The sequence below is a fragment of the Panthera tigris genome, chromosome A1 (assembly GCF_018350195.1).
Source record: "Panthera tigris isolate Pti1 chromosome A1, P.tigris_Pti1_mat1.1, whole genome shotgun sequence".
Classification (NCBI taxonomy): Eukaryota; Metazoa; Chordata; class Mammalia; order Carnivora; family Felidae; genus Panthera; species Panthera tigris.
The window spans coordinates 115,984,524-116,009,788 of NC_056660.1; the positions used below are offsets into that span (position 1 = coordinate 115,984,524).

Below are 25,265 nucleotides of genomic sequence, written 5' to 3' on the forward strand. Positions count from 1 at the left end.
ATTTCATTATTACTTTTAAATCTCTTGCTGCTGTATCATTTTGTTCAAGTTTTTTAAGAGTTCAGGTTCTCTTTATTTGGAAGTATAGGGAATATTTGGCTGAAATTTTATTGTTTGCATTTTTGTGAGAATTTCTCAATAGGTTCTCTGTTGGATACTTTGTACTTATTATTTATATTTGAGTGAGGCTTGCTATTTGTTGAAAATCATATGACAGTGGGGGAGGGAGAGAAAGTGAGCCTTAAGAGTCAGCTTCTTCAAGTCCTGTAGTTGTCTCAGCATACTTTCTCACCACATCTCTACCATAGGAGCACACATCCCCTTAGGTAAGCCTACCACCCAAGTAAGAGGCAGAGGTGACTTAAGAAGTAAAGCTTCCTTTAGGCCATGTTTCTTTTATTTGGAGACTTAGTTAACCCTGGTTGTTGACTGCAAGGCTTATTACACTTTCTTCTATTGTATCTCTGTCTTACCTTCAAGTACTTTCTCTCTGTCATGAGTCTAGATCGAGAGAAAATAGGTCTGTTCCATCTCTCAAGTCCTTTGGAGGTTCCTGTTTTAGTTGAAAAGTGTGAGCACCAAGTGCATTTATAATTGGAGAGAAAGCTATATAACTATTTAATCATCTTCTAGTATTTTCCTTACTTTTTCTCCCAACTTTTGATATTCCCAAATCATTTGATTTAATTATTCTCCTTGGTTAGGTACTAAGACACTGCTGTTGATTCTGTGGCTCTAGTTGTATTTGAGGACAAAGGCACGAGTTCAAGAAATTCAGCAGAATTATATCTGCATGTGTTAAAGTTTATATTAAAGTTATTTTGTAGAGAACCACATCATACCCTTAAAATAAAATCATAGTCGGCTTCTGAGATTATGGTCTCTATAGATGAGACTCCTTTTAGTTGAAGATCCTGAGTTTACAAAACCCAGCACCTGAAATACCAGTCACAAGGTCTTCATGGCCAAATGTGATTTTCATTTTTGGAATAAGATCCGTGAGTTCTTCTTTTTCCTTTCACAGGACAAGCAGGAGGACATGAAGACTATTTTGGAGGGCATAGATCCGGCCAAGCATCAGGTGAGGGAGGCCTTTGATGCTTGTAAGCTACTACATAAAGAATAGATGTTATAGGTAACCAGAACTCTGGATATCTGAATTCCAGCCAAGAAGTTCCAGGACCTTGCTGGGTGACAAAAGAAATCCTCTTCAATTGAAAAAGATTATGAAGTTCCAATAAAAAGAGTTTTATGTTACTAGTAGTTTGCTTCCTTAGTATTCTTTTTATGTGGTATTCCTAAGAAATCTTAGGTGAAAATAGATTTTCTTATTCAGATACTTCTTTTGCATTCTTCCTTACTGGGACATTTAACATACTCTAGAGGGAAAGTCTCAGTTACCAAATCCTTTGCTTTCAACTTTTTTCATCAAAAATTCAAAACTCAGATAGATGTAGGGAGATATGTTAGATTGTTTTTTATATAATCCTCAAACAAACAAAAAAATTAGTTTAGTGAAACATTGACTCTATTATTCATGCCGTTAATTTCTATAAAGTTAAAATTATTTTCATAAAATTGTCCCCTGTAATATCATTCTGAAATTGGTTTTTAAGAAGGTGAATGCATAAGCAAACTTTTCTTTTGAGAAAATGTGTTAGATTTGTACTGATGATTTTAAGCAAATTTAGTATCCATTTTAATGCAGAGAGATTTGTTTAAACTAAGGAGCAGTGCTTAATTTTAACATTCAGAATAAATTGTGATTGTATCACAATTAGCTTAGACCTTCTAAAATAAACTTCCTAGTATCAAGCTGCTCTTAGTCACAATGCTTATTAAACATCTTCATTATTGGCTTATTGAGTACGAAGTTGTTATATTCATTCTATTTTGAAAAAGTAAATATATTTCACAGAATATTATGTGAAAATATGAACTTTAGTTGTATACTATCTTAGGCTCCAATCAAGAATGTAAAGCTAAATGTTATTTCAGATGAAGTATTTCTTTCTCCCTAGATTTATTATAGGAAATCTGATTATAAGTCTCTCTCTCTGGCTGTAAGTCTCAAAACTTGAGATGCTTTTTTTAAAATGAGGTTTGTGGCCCCCCTTTTAGAAGTTGAAAGTTAGCAGATCCGAAATGGGGAATCTGCATTATAAATGATATCCCAGGAGATTCTGATGACAAGTTTTCCATATTCCACACTTTGAGACATTGCTAGAGTCCATAGATTATTCTGTATCACTGCTGAGTTCTGTTCCTTTTCCATCTTGGCTTTATAATCCATCCTTCTTCCTCCATCCAAACTGAGAAGTTTGGTTTTTCTCTTTGTTATTTGTGATTTTTAGAGACTGAGCTAAACACAAGCCCTAGACTAGTGTCACAATCTTTTTTGCATTTCATGTTCTCCTGAGGGATATGAATAAGATCAGTAACAGCACATCACTCAGGTAATAATTAAAATAACAGTGGTGGATTGAAAGAACATACCCCCCGGGGAAGTCCATCAGAATCCTGTAGTACATATATGGTATAAAACAGTCTCCTTTACTTCCCTGTGATTCTGGTCCTTCCCTTGACAATGTCCTCCTCCAACTCCAAGAAGTGCTGCCTCTGTGATATAGTTACAATCCTTAGATGTATACCTTGGATATGGCTGTGAGTTTAAAGGAAATCACTTATTTACAAAAATAATAAAGTTTGTTTTCAATTAAATTTTGTTATCTAAGCCCAAATGGGAAAAAAAAAAAAAAACAACAACTACGCCTTTTTTCTCCTAGTGCTTATTCATCAGAACCAGAACTTTGCAGTGTATTTTTCACGGATAAGATTTTAGGGGACTTATCAGTTCTAATTATTCATTTATCAGTATATTTCAACCATGAGTGATTAGCTACCTTAATTAACTTTAAATATGACCTCCCACTTTTTAACTATTAGCTTTTTATTAAAGAATAACGTATACATATTTTTTTAGTTTAACTGTTGAAAGCTGGAAAACTTTTACCTATTTTTTTCTTGGTCTAAAACTATTTGTGAAATACACAAAACTCCTAATACATTTTTTTAAAGGCCAAGTTCTCTCTGTCTAGGTTATTGTGTGTTTAATGAGTCCTTTTCAGCTATTTCAAGCTTGTTTAAATATAGGTACAAATGACTTCCAGTCAAGAAGGTAAAGTCAGTGTTGGTCTGTTTTGAAACCTCTCTGCTCTCTGTCATTTTCAAGTCCATAGATACAAGTAAAATATGGGAGCTATATTAGACTAAAAATATGTAGCTGTATTAGAGACAAGATTTTAAAAGTCTGGAGTCTGGACTAGAAATGGATCATGGCCCCACAGCTGAAGCTGTAGGCCCAAGGAGAATTAAGAGTAAAAAAACCAAAACAAAACGGAGTGGGAGGTATTGGGGACTGGCATGTCATTTTCTGTAGGGACATAGGGACCGAATGCATAATAGACAGAGAGGCCAGCAGATCTACTCTGCTAGATTGAAGCAAGGAGCTGGACCTTATTGCCCTACCTATGAACAAAGATGGAAAAAAAATAAACCCTCCAAGCAACTGCCATTGGTTGCGATTAGAAATTATCTACTTGTTCTTGGTAGAATGAAGATGCAAACATAACACTCTAAATAAGAACTGGGAGGCCACTGGTTTTTGATTTAGTGAGCGGAACTGAAATTACTCCATAAGACTGGAAATTTAAGTTGCCAATGAAATATCTACTTTTGAAATGGACTTTAAGGACCAGATTCAGGCAAGTTTCAAACCATCTGATGAGAAGGGATAAACCTATGGATGGAAATAAACAACTCCCATGCAAAATGAGCTTTTCAAACAAAAAAATTATGACGTTCAAGACCAAATCTACATCAAAAGATAGTCAAAATGCAAACAAACAAAAAGTTAGCAAAGCAGCAGAATACAAGCCCAGGCAACTGAAAGAAAAGACTTTAAACATGCTTATTTTAAGCTATAACCAATAGCCATAAAACAATGTGAGAAAATGAAATGAAAGCCAGTAATTATGAATTAACAGACGGGTATGAAATAAAAAATTTAAACTTTGGGGAGAAAGTTGTGGAAATAAAAATTCAACATATGTTACGTAGTATATTGGACATGCTGAATAAAAAAAATGAGTGAATCAGATGACAAAACAAGAAATAACACGATATAGCATAAAGATAAAGAAATGGGAAATATGAAAGAGAAACTGAGAGAAAGGGTAGATTGAGACGCTCTACCACACATCTCTTTGAAGTTCCTGAATGAGAGGACAGAGATGCAAACAAAGCAGAGGCAATGTTTGAAGAGCTAATGGTAGAGAATCTTCTGGAATTGAAGTTAGACATGAATCCTTGGTTGAAAAATTAATCACTAAGCAGAACAAATGAAGCTGTAGAATTTGAAAGATAAAGAACAGTATCTTAAAAGCTACTAGAGGAAAAAAAATGCTTTACTTCAAAGGAACAACGATCAAACTTTGACAGCAGACTCTCATCAACAGTAATAATCACAGAAGACAATGGGAAGTAATATCCTCCACATACCAAGAAAAAAAAAATAGAGTTCTGTATTCAGCCACTATTCCAGAGAAGGAAAAATAAGCTTATTTTAAGATCTACAAAGAATAAAAGAGCTTATCACCTCAGATCCTTGCCAAAAGAACTACTAAAAGATATGTACATCAATAAGGAGAGAAATACATCCTGGAAGGAAGGCGTGGGATGCAAGAAGCTACGGTAAGCAAAGAAATTAGTGAAACATATTATAAATAAAAATTTATAAATACAAAACCCAAATTTTTATGCTTAAAACCAAAGTAATACTAAAATTCTAGGCAGCAATAGCATGAAATTCAGAAGGATGTGTTAGAAGGTGGAAAGGCCACACTAGAGCCCCTGTGTTGTTCAAGAGAAGAGGATCAGGTACTGGAAAACTTCACTTTTTTTTTTTTTTTAATATCAGTAATCAGAACAAACATAAACCTATTGGACACAGCTGTTAAAGGCAGAGATTTTGAATTAGATGAATAATACCAAAATTAGCAAATTCTGTTTTCGGGGGATAAATCTAAAGACAGTGATAGAGAAAGGTAGACAAAGTGATGGAAAAAGTATTAAGGCAGTATTAATACCAGATGAAGTAGAATTTTAAGTAAAAAGCATTTTTAGAGATAAATGGTCCCAACTGATCATAACAATCAGTTACTAATCAGTAACTAACGATCTTCTAAGTAAAATAGAAAATTACAAAGTTACAAGAAAAATAGGTCTACATTTGTGGTGATAGGATTTTTCCATACACTTCTGTATGAAACTGATCAAATAGACAAAACAATTGTTAAGAATAGAAAACTCAAATTTTCTTTTTTTTAATAGTTTTTTTTTTTTTTTTTAATTAGAGTGCGAGAGAGGGTGGAAGAGGAGCAGCTGGAGAGAGAGAGAGGGAGAGAGAGAGAATTTTAAGTAGGCTCCACACTCAGTGTAGAGCCTGACATGGGGCTCGATCTCATGACCCTGGGATCATAACCTGAGCCAAACCAAGACTCAAACACTCAACTGACTGAGCCACCCAGGTGCCCCAAATTTGGTCTTGTAAATAGAGCTAACATTGTTTCCACTATATATGCTATATATATTCTTTAACAACACATGGAACACATATAAAAATTGTCCATGTTTTATGCCACAAAAAGTCTTTAAAACAAACTTACTAGTCATATGGGCTACATTTCTTTGGTCTCTATTGCTTTAAAATTACAAATCAACAATAAAATTTTTTTTAAAATCCCATACACCTGTAAAATGAAGAAAGATACTTTTACATAGTGCATGGGTTAGAGACAATCACAGTTATAATCATAGTAAAAATTACAAAGAAGTTATCACAAAAACTACACATCAAAACTTAGGTAAGAGGATACAGCTAAAGTGGTCCTTAGAAGATAATTTTTTATATTATATAAAATGAAAGTAAATGAGGCTAATAAAAAAACAGCAGGATAAACAAGAAAGGAATAAAGATAAAAGCAAAATTTATAGAATAGAAAACAACAAAAAATAGGGATAAAAAAGGAAAAATAGGGGAAAAAAGCAAAATTAAAAGTTGATTTAACAACAAAACACAACTACTGAAATAGACAAAATAAGGCAGACTATTTTTTTTTAAAGGGGGAAAGGCACAGGTAAATGATAGAAATTTAAAGGTAGTTATAACTATATGATACATTAGAGATCTTTAAAATGTGTAAGGCAGTCAGTCATATGAACGTGAATAAGTTTGAATGCTGACATAAGTACTGATTTTTTTCTGTGAATATGTAAATTATCAAAATTGACTCATGAACAGGAAACCTCAATAGAACAGTAAGTGTTACACATTGAATTCAGTAGTTTAAAATCTAATCCAATGAAGGTAAGAAGCCAGATGGATTTATAGGTGAGTTTTACCAAATGTTCAAGGAACAAATGAACTCTTTATTATTCTAGCTATTCCCCAAAACAGAGAAAGAAGCAATATTACAATGTCAATATTAAGTTTATAACCTTGGAAAATAATTTTCTGTGTTTATGAAGGAAAAATATCATAATTTATATGTTAAAGTTTGATTGATCTTGAACAAATATTGGCTGTGCTAACAAACCCAACATTCATAAGTAAGTAGTATATATTAATTTGATTCCTATTTTGGAGGGGGGCAAAGACTTTTTTTAAGTTTATTTATTTTGAGAGAAGCAGAGTGTGAGTGGCGGAGGGGCAGAGAAAGAGGGAGAATTTCAAGTAGGCTCCATGCTGTCAGCACAGAGCCCACACAGGAAACGGAGAACATGACTTGAGCCAAAATCAAGAGTAGGATGCTTAACCGACTGAGCTACCCAGATACCCCGATTCCTATTCTATTTTTATTATTATTATTTTAAGTTTATTTTGAGAGAGGGCATGAGTAGGGTAGTGACAGAGAGAGAGAACCCAAGGCATGCTCCCCACCGTCAGCACACAGCCCAATGGGGGGCTAGAACTCTCAAACTCTGAGATCATGACCTAAGCTGAAATCAAGAATCGGATGCTTAACCAATTGAGCCACTGAGGTGCTCCCTGCCCCATTCCTATTTTAAAAGAAAGATTTAATGGTCAGATATTTTGGGACAAATGATATATGTTGTGGGATTTACAGTATTGATTTTAGATGTGAAATATTATAATGCATTATAAAGCTGGGGCATTGTTTTATCAACCATTTTCTCAAACATAATAATGTTTCTCAAAACCAAAAAGTGCATGTATATATATTTATAGGGAGAAAAATACAACAGGCATCTTTTCACACCTTTCATTTCAGAAATTTGGTTAGTATGTTGAATTTTGGAATTTGACTTGGGGTGAGGATCTTGGGACTGTACTTTTGTGATTTCTTATCCTTTAACAGCTGTAGTAATGTTTGATATATGCAGACCTAACAGTTATTTTAAAAGTTTATTTTAAAGGAGGGCTTTCAAAATCTTTTGTCTTTGCCATTATTCACAGGACCTTGTTATGCTGATGGGTGTCATTGCTAGGCTTAAGAGATAAGAAAGAAAAAAAAAAAAGGAAAAGTGATGTTATTATTGCCCACCCATGTTCTAATAACAGTGTATTATCAAATGCAGATAATGAATGTCTTACTCTGAGTTTAGCTACTACTCTTAATTTCTTGTCAAATTAACTTTTCTTTCTCTTATTTACCTAGTAGAAAATTAAAACTTCAAACCTCAGTACTATGAAAGGGAAGATTTGAGAGGTCAGTTACACTTAGGTTCCTTCTTGGTAAACCTTATTGAAACACGTCATTGTTTTAGACATTAGGTATATAATGGTAAGCAAAAATGGATGTGATTACTATGCTCATGGAGCTTACAGTTTAGTGGCAGAGACGTGTTAGCCAAATAGTTATACAAACTAATATATGATTGAAAGATGAAGGAGCAGTTCATATAGCTACGTCCATACAGATGGTCCCCGATTTATAATGGTTCACCTGGGATTTTTCGACTTTACAATGATGCAAAAGCAATATGCAATTGCAATATTGCAATATGCAATAAGCAGTATGCATTCAGTAGAAAGCATTCGAATTTTGAATTTTGACCTATTTCTGGGCTGGCATTATTTGTTAAGATACTCTTATAATGCTGGGAAGCAGCAGTGAGCAGCAGCTCCAGTGAGCCACGTGGTGTCAAGGATCTCAGGGATAAACAACCAATGCACTCACAACCATTCTGTTCTATGCATAGAATCATTTTCACTTTCAGTACAGTATTCAATAAGTTGCATGAGATATTAAGTACTTTATGATGAAGAAGGCTTTGTTCTTGGTGATTTTTTCCAACTGTGGGCTAACACAAATGTTCTGAGCATGTTTAAGGTAGGCTTAGCTAAGCTATAATGTTTAATAGGTTAGGTGTGTTAAATGCATTTTCTTATTTATTTATTTATTTATTTATTTATTTATTTATTTATTTAGAGGACGCAAGTGAGTGAGTGGCAGAGAGAGAATCTCACAAGGGGCAGAGAGAGAGAGAGAGAAGCAGGGCTCACCCAAAGCGGGGCTCGTGCTCACCCGATACAGGGCTCGTGCTCATCCGATGCGGGACTCGAACTCACAAACTGTGAGATCATGAACTGAGCCGAAGTCAGATGCTTAACCAACTGAGCCACCCAGGAGCCCCTAAGTGCATTTTCAATTTAAGATATTTTCAACTTAAAATGGGTTTATCTGTACATGACAATCAAGAAGTCAAAACATTAATTTTTATAAGAGGCTGAGAGATTCTACACTATCAAGATAAAAATATTAAAATCTCTTTTAGACTGTAATTCCCATCACTGCAGACCAGTTTGAAGTTTCCATTAGGTTGACAATTACTTATTTCTCATTGTTAGTTTGCCCATGTTGTAGATTAGGTATAGTTATATAAACTGACTAAGTTGCATCCTATTGGCAAAGCACACTAAGTTTTTTGGTTCATTTATTTTGAGAGAGAGAGCATGTGTGCACATGCGAGTAGGGGAGGGGCAGAGACAGAGGTAGAGAGAGAATCCCAAGCTGGCTCCATGCTCAGCACAGAGCCCGAAGAGGGGCTTCATCTCACAAGTGTGAGATCATGACCTGCACTGAAATCAAGAATTGGATTGGATGTTTAACCGAATGAACCACCTAAGGCGCTCCAGAGCACACTATTTTTAAGTTGACTGTGTGGTAGCTAAAGGGTTCTGAGTTAACTAGAATAGAGCTGAAGTAAAGCTTGAGTTAATTACTGTTATTTATCAAGTTTTTCTTAGTAGCAAAAGAGGACCAGAACAACAGAAGTTAATGCTTGCATAGATAATGAAAGAGGGGATAGGTGAGTGAACTTTTCATGGAAGCAGTTTATTAGCTACATTTTCATACTGAGATGAATATAGTAAGAGTTTACAGTTCTTCCAACAGGACTACTTACTACATAATATAACAAGCTCCTTTTAGTGGCATTTGATATTTGGATGGTTGGAAGCTGTTTTATCGTTCACTTCTCTTGCTGGCAAACTTCCTAAAAGGAACAGCAATCTTTCTGCTATTATAAAACTGTTGTTTTTGCCTTTCACTACTTACATATTTAATTTCTAAAAAAATGTCTGCTCATTGGTATATTTTTCTTTTCCCTTTTTTCTTGAAATACCATAGTGTTTTACTATAGGGACTGGTTTCTGCCCTTTGATAGAGTTCTTATTGGTTTCTAATCTGTTAGGATCCAATCTTCCTGCTCACCTGTATGACTAAGGTTCCTTTTTCATAATTCATATGAATAGTTAGGAAAACATCTTTTTAGCCTTATGCTTAGAAAAATGCAGCTATTTCTCTTTGAGGATCAAACTGAACATAAGTATTATCTTTAAATGCTGTTTGGTATGCAAAACTGAACTTGCCCTTAAAAAAGTTACACCATCTAGTGTGGACTGAAATTAATCCTACATTTTGTAGGAATTGAAATGGGTAGTATAAGTGGCTACATTGAGTAAGTATTAAATCTCTTATTTATCATGTCATTTGTACTAAGTGTTTAAAATGGATGGTTAATGAATTGGCACTGATGGATTATTTTTTGTTTCTTTAATAGGAACATGAATCTGAAGGTGGAAGAACACCTTTGATGAAAGCTGCAAGAGCTGGTCATTTGTGCACTGTGCAGTTTCTTATTAGCAAAGGTAAGGAAAATATAAGTCATCATCTGTAGAAGCTGTGATTTCTGGGGAAAAAAATCCTTAACTGCTTGTTTGTTTATTTATCTATTTTTATTTATGTGAAAGCGACTTTTCCTACAGTACAAGTATTGTATTCTAGTCTTTTTAGAAAATACTTTTTTAAGTTTATTTTTTGAGAGAGAGAGTGCACAAGTGGGGAGGGGCAGAGAGAGAGAGGGAGAGAGAGAGAAACCCAAGCAAGCTCCGCGCTGTCAGTGCAGAGCCTGGTGCGGGGCTTGAACCCACAACTGTGAGATCATGACCTGAGCCGAAATCAAGAGCCGGACGCTTAACCCACTGAGCCAAGCAGGAACCTCGTATCATCACCTTTTCTTGCTGTTTTTTATTTAGTAAGTGTAGAGTTCATGAGGTACTTAATGGGATTTTTCTTTATTAGTTTTGAGTTTGAAGTTCATCAACCAAGTAGCATATTATTGCTCCCAACAGTTGGAAAAGCCAAATATAAAATATCCAGCTATATTTAGTAGAGTATTGTTCACCACTTAATGATAAGGAAGTTTTGCTGGAAGGTTGGGTGGGGAGGGGTGGAAGAAAGTCCACTACTATTGTTTACCATACACTTGAATTAACCAAGTATGCAAAGCTGTTCTTTATTAATTTTATATTCCTCTAGAAATTATATTATTAAAATATATTCTAGCAAAGAAGTTCAAATGATGAGTGAAAAGGTAGTTCAAGACTGTTTATTATGAAAAAGTGAAACACTGCTAAAGCCATGTTAGGTTGAACCATGTAAAACTGTCGTTTTATATATCAAAAACGGTAATATCAGCAATTTCATTTGGTTCAGCCTCTGTGTATAGTGTTAGAGGTACTCTGGCATCTGATGAAAGATCCTGGGGTAGGATGCTAAAATGCAAGGAAGGTCTTTCTGCTCAGGTGATGTTATGTTTTGTGAAATAAAAACTTTAGATAAAAATAAAAATTTGATATCTACATTCCAGCAAAACGTGGGACATTTTGTGTTATTTAGAAAGCAGTATAAAATTTTATCATTTTAAATATACTTTTCTTCTTTAATTGGATACAACTAGGTTTCTTTTTATTTATTAAAAAAAATTTTTTTTACATTTATTTATTTTTGAGAGACAGAAAGAGACAGAGCACAAGCGGGAGATGGGCAGAGAGAGAGGGAGACACAGAATCCGAAGCAGGCTCCAGTCTCTGAGCTGTCAGCACACAGCCCGATGCAGGGCTCGAACCTATAAACCGTGAGATCATGACCTGAGCCGAAGTCGGATGCTTAACTGACTGAGCCACCCAGGCGCCCCATCTTTTCTTTTTATTTAAAAAAATGTTTTTAATGTTTATTTACTTCTGAGAAAGAGAGAAAGAGAGACAGAGCACGAGCTGGGGAGGGGCAGAAAGGGAGACACAGAATCCGAAGCAGGCTTCAAGGTCTGAGCTGTCAGCACAGAGCCCAATGTGGGGCTAGAACTCGTGAACTTCAAGAGCATGACCTAAGCTGAAGTCAGTTGCTTAACTGACTGAGCCACCCAGGCTCCCCTAGGTTTATTTTCTTAATGTCACATTTTTGTTATCAAATAAAGCATATCTTTACACAATGTTATAACATAGTCTGTAAAAGCAATTTACCTCAAACATACTGAAGTAATAATAAACAAATGGGTAACCTTTGGAATTCTCGCATGCGCCTTTACTAAGGAAGTTATCTAATCATACCCTGTGACAACTCTGCTAAGCATGTAATTAGGCTTGTCAGGAGGAGGAACACATTGATTATAGCCTTCCTTGGCTATAGTAGCTGCTAACCAATCCTACCATCTAAATTTATTATTATTAACAACCTTAAAACTAATTTCATGTTGCTAATGTAAGAATGTTTATTGGTGTGTCTTGCCCTTCCCAAAAGGTACTTTTATGTGAGTTAGGATTAGGTTCAACTGGATATTTCTGAAAATTAAATAAATTAATTATAGCAGTGGGGCGCCTGAGTGGCTCAGTCGGTTAAGTGTCCGACTTTGGCTCAGGTCATGATCTCACGGTTCGTGAGTCCGAGCCCCGTGTCAGGCTCTGTGCTGACAGCTCAGAGCCTGGAGCCCGCTTCAGATTCTGTGTCTAAGAAAAGATTTTGCATTTAGACTTTGTTCAGGTCGTGTTGAACAACGCTTCTGAACAACTTACTAAATAGCCTTTCAGATAACATTTTTGGATATTGTCTTCTCTCCATATCCAGGTCCCTCTGACTCTTAAATTATACAATATGAAGAATTATATATCTCTTAGTGTCTTTGAAACATTTTAAGAGTGACATATAATATTATTTGAGGCTTTCATTAACCTGTATATATTTATTAATCTTAGTCTTCTAGATTTTCCATTTTAAAAGTGATATTGAATGAACGAACTACAGCTACGTGCAACATTGTGGATGAATCTCACAAATATTAAATTGGGCAGGGGCGCCTGGGTGGCTCAGTCGGTTGAGCGTCCGACTTCAGCTCAGGTCACGATCTCACGGTCCGTGAGTTCGAGCCCCGCGTCAGGCTCTGGGCTGATGGCTCAGAGCCTGGAGCCTGCTTCCGATTCTGTGTCTCCCTCTCTCTCTGCCCCTCCCCTGTTCATGCTCTGTCTCTCTCTGTCTCAAAAATAAATAAATTAAAAAAAAAAAAAGAAAATTAATTAAATTGGGCAAAAGAAGCCAGACACAAAAGAGTATACTGTATGATTTCATTCATATAAAGTTCAAAAACTAATACCAGTTTGGCAGTCAGGATAGTAGTACCATTGGAAGGGTGGGTAGTGACAAAGAGGGCACAAGGTGTGGGACTTCTGGTATGTGGATAGTGTTCTGTTTCTTTATCTGGGTGCTGGTTACACAGGTGTGTTCACTTTGTAAAAAATTTTCAACTGTACACTTAGGATTTGTTTGCTTTTTTTTTTAATTTATGTCATACTTCAAAAAAACTCTAAAGTGATATTATTATCTGCAAACTTGACTTGATTCCAGCTTTCTCTAATTTTGCTGTTGATGTTTCTTTGAAGGTGCCAATGTGAATAGGGCTACAGCCAATAATGACCATACGGTAGTGTCACTGGCTTGTGCAGGAGGTCATCTGGCAGTTGTTGAGCTACTCTTGGCTCATGGAGCTGACCCTACTCATCGACTCAAGGTATTCTACTTAAAAATAAGTAAATAAATAGTTTTTATTAAGAGATAATGAAACTATGCTTGCCTCATCTCGGTGCTTAATATTCATTACTGTTTATAAATGAATGTTGGTTGTAGGCAGGTTGCCAAGAAACTAAATGTCTATAGCAGTCATAAGCAGAAATTTGCAGATAATTAATTAATAGCATCAATTTTTCTCAGGATGGCTCTACAATGCTCATTGAAGCTGCAAAAGGTGGCCATACAAATGTTGTTTCTTATCTGTTGGATTATCCGAACAATGTTCTGTCAGTTCCTACTACAGATGTGTCTCAGCTCACCTCACCTTCTCAAGATCAATCTCAGGTAAAGTAAAACAGAGTTGATTTATAAATATAGGTTCTTCAAATCGATTGGGAGTTTTTGTTTAAAATTAATTTTAGGGGTGCCTGGCTGGCTTGGTCAGAAGAGCACACAACTCTTGATCTCAGGGTCGTGAGTTCAAGCCCCACGTTGGGTATAGAGATTACTTAAATAAATAAACTTAAAAATTAAATAAATAAATAAATAAAATTAAGTTTAAAACAATTTTTTTTTTTTTTTTTAATTTTAGAAAAATAATGTGAGCTGGGGAGAGGGACAGAGGGAGAGAGAGAATCTTAGGCAGGTTTCACGCCAGTAAGGAACCTGATGTGAGGCTTGATCCCATAACCCTGGTAACATGACCTGAGCCAAAATCAAGAGCTGGACTCTCAACTGATTGAGTCACCCAGGCACCCCAAAATAAAATTAGTTTTAAGCAAAATGGATTTGTTTTTCTTTTCTGTTACTTATTGAGATAAACATGATCCCAAATCTTTAAGGCTTATTTTCTTCAAAAGTACATGAAAATTTCTTATTATCTTACTCACTGAAAAAAAAATCCTTTTTACAAAACACTTAATACCAAATATAAATACAAACTTTCCAAGTTGTCATCATACTGCAGGGTTGTTTTTAATAAATACCTTAAGCATAATCTTGAACCAAGAGATAACTTCTTCCTGAGTACCTCCCAATACAGTATTAATTATTGTAGAGATAGCTACTTTTGTCAACCAGGGTATAGTTAACTAGGATATATGCATCAGAAATTCATTAAAGTAATTTATAAGCCTACCTAAAAATATGGAGAGACTGTAGAGTATACTAAGTACACAAAGTTCAGTGAAATCTTAAGTTTTTTTCCACAATGTTACCCTGAGAACTGCTAAAATACCACAATTTGGCGACTATGTTGGCTTTTCTTTTTTTTGACCCATACAGAATTTGAACAAGGGTAAATTGGCCAGTTAATATGTGACTTGTACTCTTAAGTATAATCGGAACCAACAAGGCCCCAACAAGGCTTTCTCTCTAACAAGAGAGTAATACTAATTCTGTTTAGCTTAAATCATTCCCTGCTTATAGATTGCCGGAGCTTGTCCAATTCACTATTCACTATTCTCAGAAATTATTCTTTGGTGAGGCTTGCTTTCTTTTTTTTTTTTTTTTTTTTTTTTTAAGAAACAAAAAAATGCATTTGGTGGCATATAAATAAAATCTAAATTTCCATTTCATTTAAGGGCCTCCTTTTTATTCTTTGGTCTGAGATGGTATTTTTTCTGAGTTAATTTTTTAGGTTCCACGTGTACCAATGCATACACTTGCCATGGTTGTACCTCCCCAGGAACCTGATAGAACGTCACAGGAGAACTCTCCTGCCCTTTTAGGAGTACAAAAAGGTTAGTTATTGAATTATTTTCCTTAAAATGGGTATTTCATCACCTAATTAATGAATTCACAAAAGTACTTTAATGGTACACCATTAACTGTGTACCCAGGATTAATTGAATTAGGGATTTCTGACAAATGCTAGTAGTCTTACAGATTATTTGTAAATGAAAGAACATAAATACTAAGAAAAATGACTTCTAATTTTCTTGCTAACATACTGCTAGTTGGAGTTTTCATCTTGCACAGATGAAAATACTTTAAAAGCATATCAGGCTGTTGATTATATTACAGTAGCAAAAATTTATCAGGCATTCATTTTGCATTTGACAATTCTTTTGTTGAACAACAGTAAAATATGAGGAATGAAAATGTATGTTTGCTGTCTAGTTAAGTCTTAGTAGCACTTTTCAACTCTGGGAGTTAGAAGTTTAAGAATTATATGTAGTTTCTTTCATGTAATGCTGAATATGGTGGGCTTACATCTGTCATGTGAACCTGGACAAATAACTATCAAAAAGTATATACATGATATCCAAGTGAATATTAAGAAGGAGCATATATTATTTAAAGGACTTAAGTTTATGAGCTCTGATATTTTCCTGCTGTCTTCACTTGTAGATAGAAAGTACCTTCACTTGATAATCATGTGTAGTTGTCATATCTCTGAAATAAAGTAGGTAATATGTAAGGTATTAAAAACTACATAAAAACAAATTTATGAGCGTATTTCATTCAATATATAATAACCAAGCTTTAGATTTTTGAAATTACAGTGAAGTGTGTAAGTATATGTTAGTACCTCTAATATTATGATTTGAGAAAAGTTGGTTAGAGGTGACTATTATAGCAGCAAACAGAAGCTACTTTTAAATTATGTCAATTTTAGTAATTTAGAGTATTGAGGGCCATGATCAAGGATTAGTTCATTTCTAAACTATTAATTTCAGAGAGCAAATACCTGCAATCTCTCTGACTTAAGGTAGTTATGGAGTTTTCTATTGGACACTTAGCTATTCAAACTCTTCAAAAAATAAGACTGCTATTTTTTTTTAAGACTGCTTTTTTTAATCTTAACAAATAAAAAACAAATTAAGCATGTACTTGTTAAGGAATCTGAATATCCTAACTGACTGACAGCCTTTAGTAAAATACTTAAACCTAAATGTCTCTGTTATTATAATTTTTTGTTTGGCTATACATTGTAGAAGACTATAGTAACTTTGGCTAAGGAAATTCAGTACTAAATAAGAAATGATTAAAAAATACATTAATAACACAGAGGCTGGAAACCAATTTGACAATAAATTTCATATATTGAAAAAAAAATAACACAGAGACACAAAAGAATCAAGATATAAGCTAGGAAGGACATAAAGTGTCAACAGAAAAGAAGTAAAACATTTTAAATTCAGATTTAATATGTAAGGCAACAGAAACATTTGGGTAAGGTTTCTTTAAGTTGATGCTCAAGTGAGTAATCATATTTTTTAATTACTGAAAGACCTTCGTTACTGAGTATCTACTTATTTTCTTCACTCTGATGTTTTATTACTTACTGAATAGCATAAAAATGAACTAATTTTTTTAATCATCTTTCATTTTACTAAATTATTAGAGAAGGAAAAAATTAACACTTGTATTTAGACCCTTGGGTACTTGATGTTGTCAGCTGCCAGTGGCATTGCCAACCTAATAGTTCTTTACATAGAGCCAAACTGTGATAATCCACTGTATTAAGATGTTATTTTAATATAAATTATGTGCATCGTAGAGTATTATATCACTATGAATTAGGAAAAATTAGTTGGTGTTGTAAACGTACATACTGAATTATCCAGATAGATAGGAAAACATATCTTAAATTATGGAAGAAATATTATTACTTTTTTCTCCTTAAAGTGTCTTTTTCTCCTCAAAACTCTGTTATTTCTCTAAAGAAATTTCTTTGAGTGGTGAAATCTCTGTTCAATGCTCGTGTTTTTGTTTCTTCTAAGTCCTTAGACTATCTCTGTGTTGCATGTTTGATTAGGGATGGAGGAAGAGTTCTTACTCTTTAGGACTCTCTTCCTTTCCTAGCAATCATTTTTTAAGTTCTTAGAACATTTTACTTATGTCTGAAGTCTTTTTATTATTCATATCTGTATCCTTCTAGAACATATCATGCCCTTAAAACTTACCCAGGTATTTTGGGGCACCTGGGTGACTCAGTGAGTTAAGTGTCCAACTTCTGCTCAGGTCAAGATCTCACAGTTCATGAGTTTGAGCCCCACGTCAGGCTCTGTGCTGACAGCTCAGAACCTGGAGCCTGCTTAGGATTCTGTGCTTCCCCCTCTCTCTGTTCCTTCCCTCCTCATGCTCTGTCTCTGTCTCTCTCTTTCTCTGTCTCTCAAAATAAACATTAAAAAAAAAAAAAAAAACTTACCCAGGTATTTTATATATATCCTACTCAGATATTCTTTTCTTTCATGATCCATGTGCTTCATTTGCCTAGGCTCCATCCATCTTGACCCATATTCTCCTTTTTTAGGCAACTAATCTCACTTATCCATGGTCGGTTTTCAAAGGAATCAGCATTCTAGGTGGTATCTGACAGAGGCCTCAAGATCACCTCTATAAACAAAATGTGAAACCAGGTGATAGTGGTATGCTCCGTTTTCTAGCATTATTTAGCTTTACTAACTATAGTTTTGAACGTTCAGTTGGGAAAAGATATGTAAATAATATCAACCTTTTGCCCTTCCAAATCAGTTTTGTAAATAAATTTGTTACTTAAAGCCACTCTTGCATCCAACTTACTTGTTGTAACTGGTTCTCCAGGAATTCTGAAAGATAGGACTCATAATTATCTTCTGCAGGTTGTACATCTTAGAACTAATTTGTTGCAAAACACTAAAATGATGTCAGGATAAACAAAACACATCTTTTGTGTGTACCTCAGGCCCTCTTGAGGAGTAATTTCTTTTCTCTGGAGTCCAACAACACTTTATGGGATCTTCCTTCAGACTCTGGTCACTCCTGCCTCTTCCCCTCCCCTTGGACTTCAAAGTGTAGAAAGAAGGTTGAGTTAATCATACTCCATTCCTGCTGCTTTATTGTCATGGATCCTCTTTTGTTTTATTTATTCTCTTTTCTCCCTCTTCCCATTCCCTTACTTCCCTAGTAGGCAATGACTCTACTGCGTTTGATGTGAGTTCTTTTGTTCTTATAAAATGTTTACTACTTTGTGTGTATTTTTGATTTGCATGACTGGTATTGTGCTATAGGTCGTGTTTTGTTTTTTACTTTTCTCACTCAGCATTGTTTTAAAGATCTATCGATGTGTATCCACCTCTAGATTATTTCTACTGGCAACACAGTGCTTCACCCTGTATATTTTTCTTGTTTTACTTCTCCTTTTCCAGTGATGGGTATACCAAATTGCCTCTCATTCCCCACCACCACAGACAATGCTGTGATGAAAGTCATGGTACAGTCCCCTTGTGGATCTGTGTGAGAATTTCTTTGGGATATAATCAGGAGCAGAATCACCTGTCTGAGGAATGCATAATGTTTATCTGACAAAGTGCCACAAATTTGCTCTCCGGGATGGCTATAGAAGTTTACACTCCCACTAGTAATGCAGAAGGGTTCCCATATTATACACCCTCCTTCCCATTTCCATGCCTTCCAACCCTTGACTTAATTCTTACATTTGGATTTGTACATCTTTATCTCCCCTTTTAGACTGTAAGCTCCTCAAGGGCAGGGTTTATGTTGCTCATCTTTGTATGGCTCACTATGCCTTGCTTATACTAGATGCTCATATATTTGTTGAATAAATTAATGGTGCCAGGCTAAGAATTTAGATTATTCTAAAGACAAAAGAAAATTATTAAGAATTTTTTTAAGAAGAGAGACATTGTAATTAAAGAGGATGTGTAAAAAATTAAGAAGTAGTATTCTAGAGTGGTTCGGACAAGATCGGAAAAAATTTGAACATAAACTAAGAAATTAACATGCTGCTTTATATCCCAGAATTGTTTATTAGAGTAGGTAACATGAGAAGTTCTTATTTTTATATCAAATCAGTAAAGTCGTATAGAAATTATATGTACAGTGAATGAAATTGAGTGTTCCTCTGGAAATTTTACTCCTAATGTTCTCTAGTTTAGCAGATTTCCATGTAATCATGCTTATATGGATTTACATATGCCTGAATTTAATCTTTTAACATATAGCTGTTTACAGTAAAAGGCAGAAAGTTGAACTAATCTTTTAGGATGTTACACAGATGCTCTGTCTTTGGACATGCTTGGTTATCCTTACTGTATTAAAGCTGTATAGCATGCCCTGTTACTTTGGGAAATTCTGAGATAGAAATTTAGGCATAAAGGCAAAATAAGTCTTTTCTAGGCCAGTGGCTTTCATTTTTGACACATTTTGACTGTGACCGTAACAGGAAATATTTTATATTGAAACTCAGAACACAATATACATCTGTTTACCCAAATACAAATTCCATTAGATAATATATACTCTACTACACTTGATGTATTGTGTTATTTTCAACTGTATTTCATCAACCTTTTTTTCCATTTAAGACCCAGTTGGGAGTGCTATTTCATTCTAGTAAGATGCTGTGTAGTAATGTAAGAAAGCAAGGGAATTGTGGAACAGCGCTTAAATGTCCTTACACAAAATCAAGTAAGGAAATGTGAAACCAAATCCAGATCCATCTGTATGTCCTATAATTTTCCCTTTGGCCATTATTTTTTATTGCACACTATACTATTTTATACATGAAAATAACTGATGGAATTAAGCTCATTTCAGTAGTAAACTAAATTTTTGTCAAATATATGTCTACCTCATTCCCTTACTGCACATAAAAGAAAGGCTATGTTTGAAACTGTCTCTGTGTTATGGTTTCCTATTACAAACTCTTAGTTTTATTGATGGTACAAAAGGGAAAGCTGAGGAAGTAGGATAAACACCAGACCAAAGAGTTAGATGTTGGTTTACCTATATTCCTAAATAGTACTTTATGATGTCTCTCACTGCTGCCAGTGAATAGATTTAATTTATTTGTATGCGACAGTGGGAGATGTTTTAAAAAGGTGGAACTCTTATTTTCTGGCATCTTACACAACTGCCTTCCTACCTACTAAAATTTTTGTTGCTAGAAGGATGCTTGTCACATTCTCTTCTTTTCCCAAACACAGAAGGTGTTGCTTTAACTTCTAGGAATAATTAGGTGACATTATTTGTGCTTCACCACCTTGTTTTATTCTTGATTTATAGCTTGAATTAGTGCTCTGTGTAGCTATGCAATCCCACTAACTCCATGATTACAGATACTCAGCCATTGGCTATTTTGCGAAGAACTGTTTTTTGTCCATTATTTTCCACCATCGTGTTCTTCCTGCTACATATGTCCTCAGCTTATAGTCTTTATATTCAGTTACATAAGTTACTTTTAGTAATGTTGTACTCTAAACTTCTTGGATTTTATTTGTTAACAAGATAGGGCTTGGGGTGCCTGGGTGGCTCAGTCCGTTAAATTGTTAACAAGATAGGGCTTGGGATGCCTGGGTGGCTCAGTCCGTTAAGTGTCTGACTCTCAGTTTTGGCTCAGGTCATGATCTCATAGTTTCATGAATTCAAGCCCAGCGTTGGGCTCTGTGCCGACAGCACAGAGCCTGCTTGGGATTCTCTCTCTCTCTCTCTCTCTCTCTGCCCCTCCCCCATTTGAACTGTCTCTGTCTCAATAATAAATGAATAAACTTGAAAAAAAAAAAAGATAGGGCATATTCCTGTTAGTAAGTATACTAGCGTGTTGTAAATAAAATTAATGAGCATTTAAAGGAACATTCATTCTTTGCAGAGCTACTAAATTGCTGATGTTATTGCATTTATTACACAATTGAAAATTTCTTTGCTGGGCTAGCAGATGTCTACATTGCTGTTTGTGGCAGTAAATCTCCTTTTTCTTGCCTGTTGATTGTTATTAGGTACTTGGAACAGATAAACCAAACCATGAATTCCTGTAAGATCTTACAGTAGTTATTAAATTATCTCACAAATATAACAGCTTTTGCTCAGGAAGATTAAAGTCTTTACCCATCTCTTAGTTCAGATATAAAATTAAATATGGGCAATACATTTTGATGAGGGTTGCTTTCAAAGAATACTTCTCTTAAAGTGATTGCCATAATTTCAGAACTGTGGTGTCCTGACACTGTTAAAGTCAATATCTAGGGGGAAAACTGTTAGACTTTTTCATTAATAACATGTTGAAGATGCTTGAGGTACATGCAGTTTTGAGATCTCCGATTCTAGAAGAAAAAAACCAAAAAACAGTTGACGCTCTGATTTTTTTCCCTAGTGGTTTCATTACCCTCTTGTAATTCAGAGTATTTTAACATCAAATGGGTGATGACTTTTTCCTTTGGACTTGAGAATCATTGTGAATACGTTGGATGATCTTATTTTTAAAAACCTTAAGTTACTTATATTATTCATATATGTTGACTGCAATTCAAAATAGTAAACAACTATTTTTTACCCAGATCTTTTTTAAAAGCGGCTCTATTGTTGTTTAATTTACATACGTTAAAGGTCCTTCATTTTAAGTGTACAGTGCAGCGAGTTTTAGTAAATTTACAGAATTTTGTAACCATCACCACCATCTAGTTTTAATCTCTATCATTCTGAGACCTTTTATGCCAGTTTGTAATCAATCTTCCTTCTCACTACTATAACCCCAAGCAACCACTACTTTTCTTTCTGTCTCTATAGATTTGCCTTTTTCTTTATAGATTTGATATAAATGGAATTGCATAATATGTGATCTTTTGTGACTGTCTTCTTTCACTTAGTGTAATGTTTTCAAGGTTCATCCCCCTTATAGAATGTATCAGTAGTTTGTTCCTTTTTATTGCTGAATAGTCCCAATTCTTCCTAAACAGGAGGATTAAGCCTTGAGTATGCCTCAGAGTAGTTACTGTATGTTTTTTTTCCTTTTTATGTCCCAATGTTAGGATTGTTAATATTGATAATTATTTTGTAATGAGGGGAGTAACTTAAGTGCAATCCAAAATCTTAAAATAACACACATTTACTTCATTTTTAACATACACTGTCAGTATGAGAAATCCTATATGAGAAGCCTGGTTTCTCCTAGGGTAATACTCAGTTTCTCTCGTAGACTTTTACATGAAGAGTTTATTTAAATTCAGAATAATTGTCCTTTGTGACTTAAGTTTAATATAGTTTTCAGGTAAAGAAATGCTAAAGACTTATTAGTGGAAAGTTTTAGGATAGGTCCTGAAAAAACTGATTTCATGTTGTATTTTAATGTAACAAGACAAAGGTTTTGGCCACTTGAAAAATACTTTTCACTACTTTGATTTATAAGTTACAGTTTCCTGTAGTAACCTTTACTTGCACAGTTAATATTGTGAAGAAACAATTGAAAAGTTAAGCTAACACTGATGATATCCTCAACGCTATTTTGACACTATTTTAGATTTGACGTTCTTTAAAAGTCCAATCTACTAAGCAAAATTTCGAGATTTTTCCTCTTTGATTTCCTTTCTCCCGGACCTGTTTTAATTTCCAGAATCCTCCTATCCTAAAGATTCGATTTTTTAATTAAAAAATTCCCATTTTTTTAATTGGCAACATCCCAGTGTGTGCTATGTGAAATAGAGGAGTCTAGTCTTTAATCTGCCTCCCACCGGTGTGAGTCTTTGAACATTCATTTTACAGCATTAGTTAAAAGGGTTTTGGGAGGGAGGTCCGTGTGTGTGGGAGGGGGAGCTGATTTTTTTTTTTTTTTAGCATGGCACTTTTTCAAACATTTTTCATGTGCTTAGGTACATCCAAGCAGAAGTCCAGTTCCCTGCAGGTAGCAGATCAGGACGTACTGCCACCTTTTCACCCATACCAGCCTTTGGAGTGCATAGTAGAGGAGACTGAAGGCAAGCTGAATGAACTGGGACAAAGAATTAGTGCTATTGAAAAAGCACAGCTTAAGTCACTGGAGTTAATTCAAGGTGAACCTCTGAACAAAGATAAGATAGAAGAACTTAAAAAGAACAGAGAAGAGCAAGTCCAGAAGAAGAAGAAAATACTGAAGGAACTGCAGAAAGTGGAAAGGCAGTTGCAGATGAAAACACAGCAGCAATTTACCAAAGAATACTTGGAAACCAAAGGTCAGAAAGACACAGTATCTCCACAGCAGCAGTGCTCTCATAGCGGAGTCTTCCCAGAAGGGGAAGGAGATGGTAGTCTCCCAGAGGATCACTTTGCAGAGTTACCTCAGGTTGACACACTCTTATTTAAAGATAACGATGTTGATGATGAGCACCAGTCTCCACCATCGGCAGCACAAATTGATTTTGTCCCAGTCCAGCCTTTATCATCTCCACAGTGTAACTTTTCCGGTGACTTAGGTTCTAATGGGACAAGTTCTCTTGAACTTCAGAAAGTATCAGGTAATCATCAGCTTATAGGACAGCCTCAGATTGCTATTACTGGACATGATCAGGGGCTGTTAGTTCAAGAACCAGATGGACTAATGGTTGCAACTCCAGCCCAGACGCTTACCGACACTCTTGATGACCTGATAGCAGGTGGGTTAAGAAATATATCTGTAATAATTTCTCTTTAATCTGTGTGCTCAACTTCTTTACACGACTCTCCAAAGACACCAACCTGGTACTTTTCCATTGTGGACCTATCTTTGTAAAATTACTTATTCCTGGAGGTGTTTTGGAAGTGAATTTAACTAAGCCAGACAGCACTAATGCACAAAAGTGTGTTTTCCCCTCTTCTTTTTCGTTATTTGCAAAGGCAAAGAAATAAAATTGACATGATCTTTTATTTTAGAACTTTGGTATCAAAACCACCCTGTGGGGGGAAAAAATCATTAAAAAATTAAATTAAATTAAATTTAAAAAAAAAAAAAAGAAAGAAAGAAACCACCCTGTGGGGGCACCTGGGTGACTCAGTTGGTAGAGCATGCAACGCTTGCTTTCCAGGTTGTGAGTTTAAGCCCCATGATGGGTGTAGAGACAGCTTTAAACAAATGAGCAAAAACATACCCTGTGTTGTATCTTGGGTAGGAGACCTCTAAATAGAATTTCTTTGTAGGCCTTAGAGATATTCACGTAAGAATTATACGTTAAATTTTCCTGCTATTGATTTTCATATGTGGATATCGTAATTCTAAATTACATGGCTTTCTCTTTATTTATAATTATATTAGATCACTTTAATATTTGTAATTAAAAGGGATGTTCAGAGAAAACTACGCATTCCATGTTCTTGTATCTGTGGTCAGAAGATTCAAATTACCCTGAAGTTATCATCAACTGGATGATGATTTGGAGATTGGGATTTTCATATTTACTATCCTGATGAAAGCACACAGACAAAGACACCACACATACACACAGGAAAAGAGAAAAAGAAAGGCCTGATAACCTTAAAGTATATGTTTCTGTTTATTGTTGTGTGGAAAATTACAACTAGATTTGAAATGAGGTGCACAAGTTTACTTTCCCTTTCATTGTCCTTGCAGCAGTGGGAAAACAGTGCAATTAATCATTTACCTTCCTAAAGATGGCTGGTGAATGTATCACCTCCATGAGAGCCCAGTTCAGAAATGCAGCCAGAATGGCTGTTGACAGTGGATGAAGACCAAGAACTAAGATGTAGCTGGAGTGATATTCAAAGGCAGGCCAGTCCTCTGTCTCTTGATTGCAACATTTTTTTCCTTACTGTTGTCTGTTTCCTCTTGTCATATTCTCCTCCCCTCTTCCCATCCCAATTATGCTATCCCAGTTTCCTTTCTTCTTTTGTGAGCTTTTAGCCTTCCTAATCTTTGCTGAATCTTTAAAAATGTGGAATAAGCTTACTTAAATCAGGAATTATATTGGGCTTGTATATGACTTGTAATGGTTATAGAACTGTGATACTGCCTATGAGTTTCCTCTGATACGTAATTAGTATCACTGTGCAGAAGAGGAATATCTTACTTTCCTAGAAAGAGAATAAAAATGCTGGGAAAGGTTTTAAGAAGTTAGATTCTTTATTCTTTAGTTTGGGTTTTTTATACCTGCA

General features: G+C 35.0%; 1 protein-coding gene across 4 annotated transcripts in view; it reads left to right on the top strand.

The window, feature by feature from the left end:
* ANKHD1 (ankyrin repeat and KH domain containing 1) overlaps positions 1 to 25,265 on the top strand; it is a 130,362-nt gene that overhangs the window by 71,688 nt on the left and 33,409 nt on the right. For 2 of the 4 annotated variants that reach the window (XM_042985309.1, XM_042985307.1), the window contains exons 11-15: positions 10,147 to 10,234; positions 13,298 to 13,425; positions 13,626 to 13,769; positions 15,064 to 15,166; positions 23,015 to 23,773. In XM_042985309.1, the coding sequence (XP_042841243.1) occupies positions 10,147 to 10,234; positions 13,298 to 13,425; positions 13,626 to 13,769; positions 15,064 to 15,166; positions 23,015 to 23,773 (1,222 nt within the window). Of the gene's footprint in view, positions 1 to 1,024; positions 1,250 to 10,146; positions 10,235 to 13,297; positions 13,426 to 13,625; positions 13,770 to 15,063; positions 15,167 to 23,014; positions 23,774 to 25,265 lie in introns of those variants that run through there. The other 2 variants (XM_042985305.1, XM_042985310.1) reach the window with 2 other exon arrangements.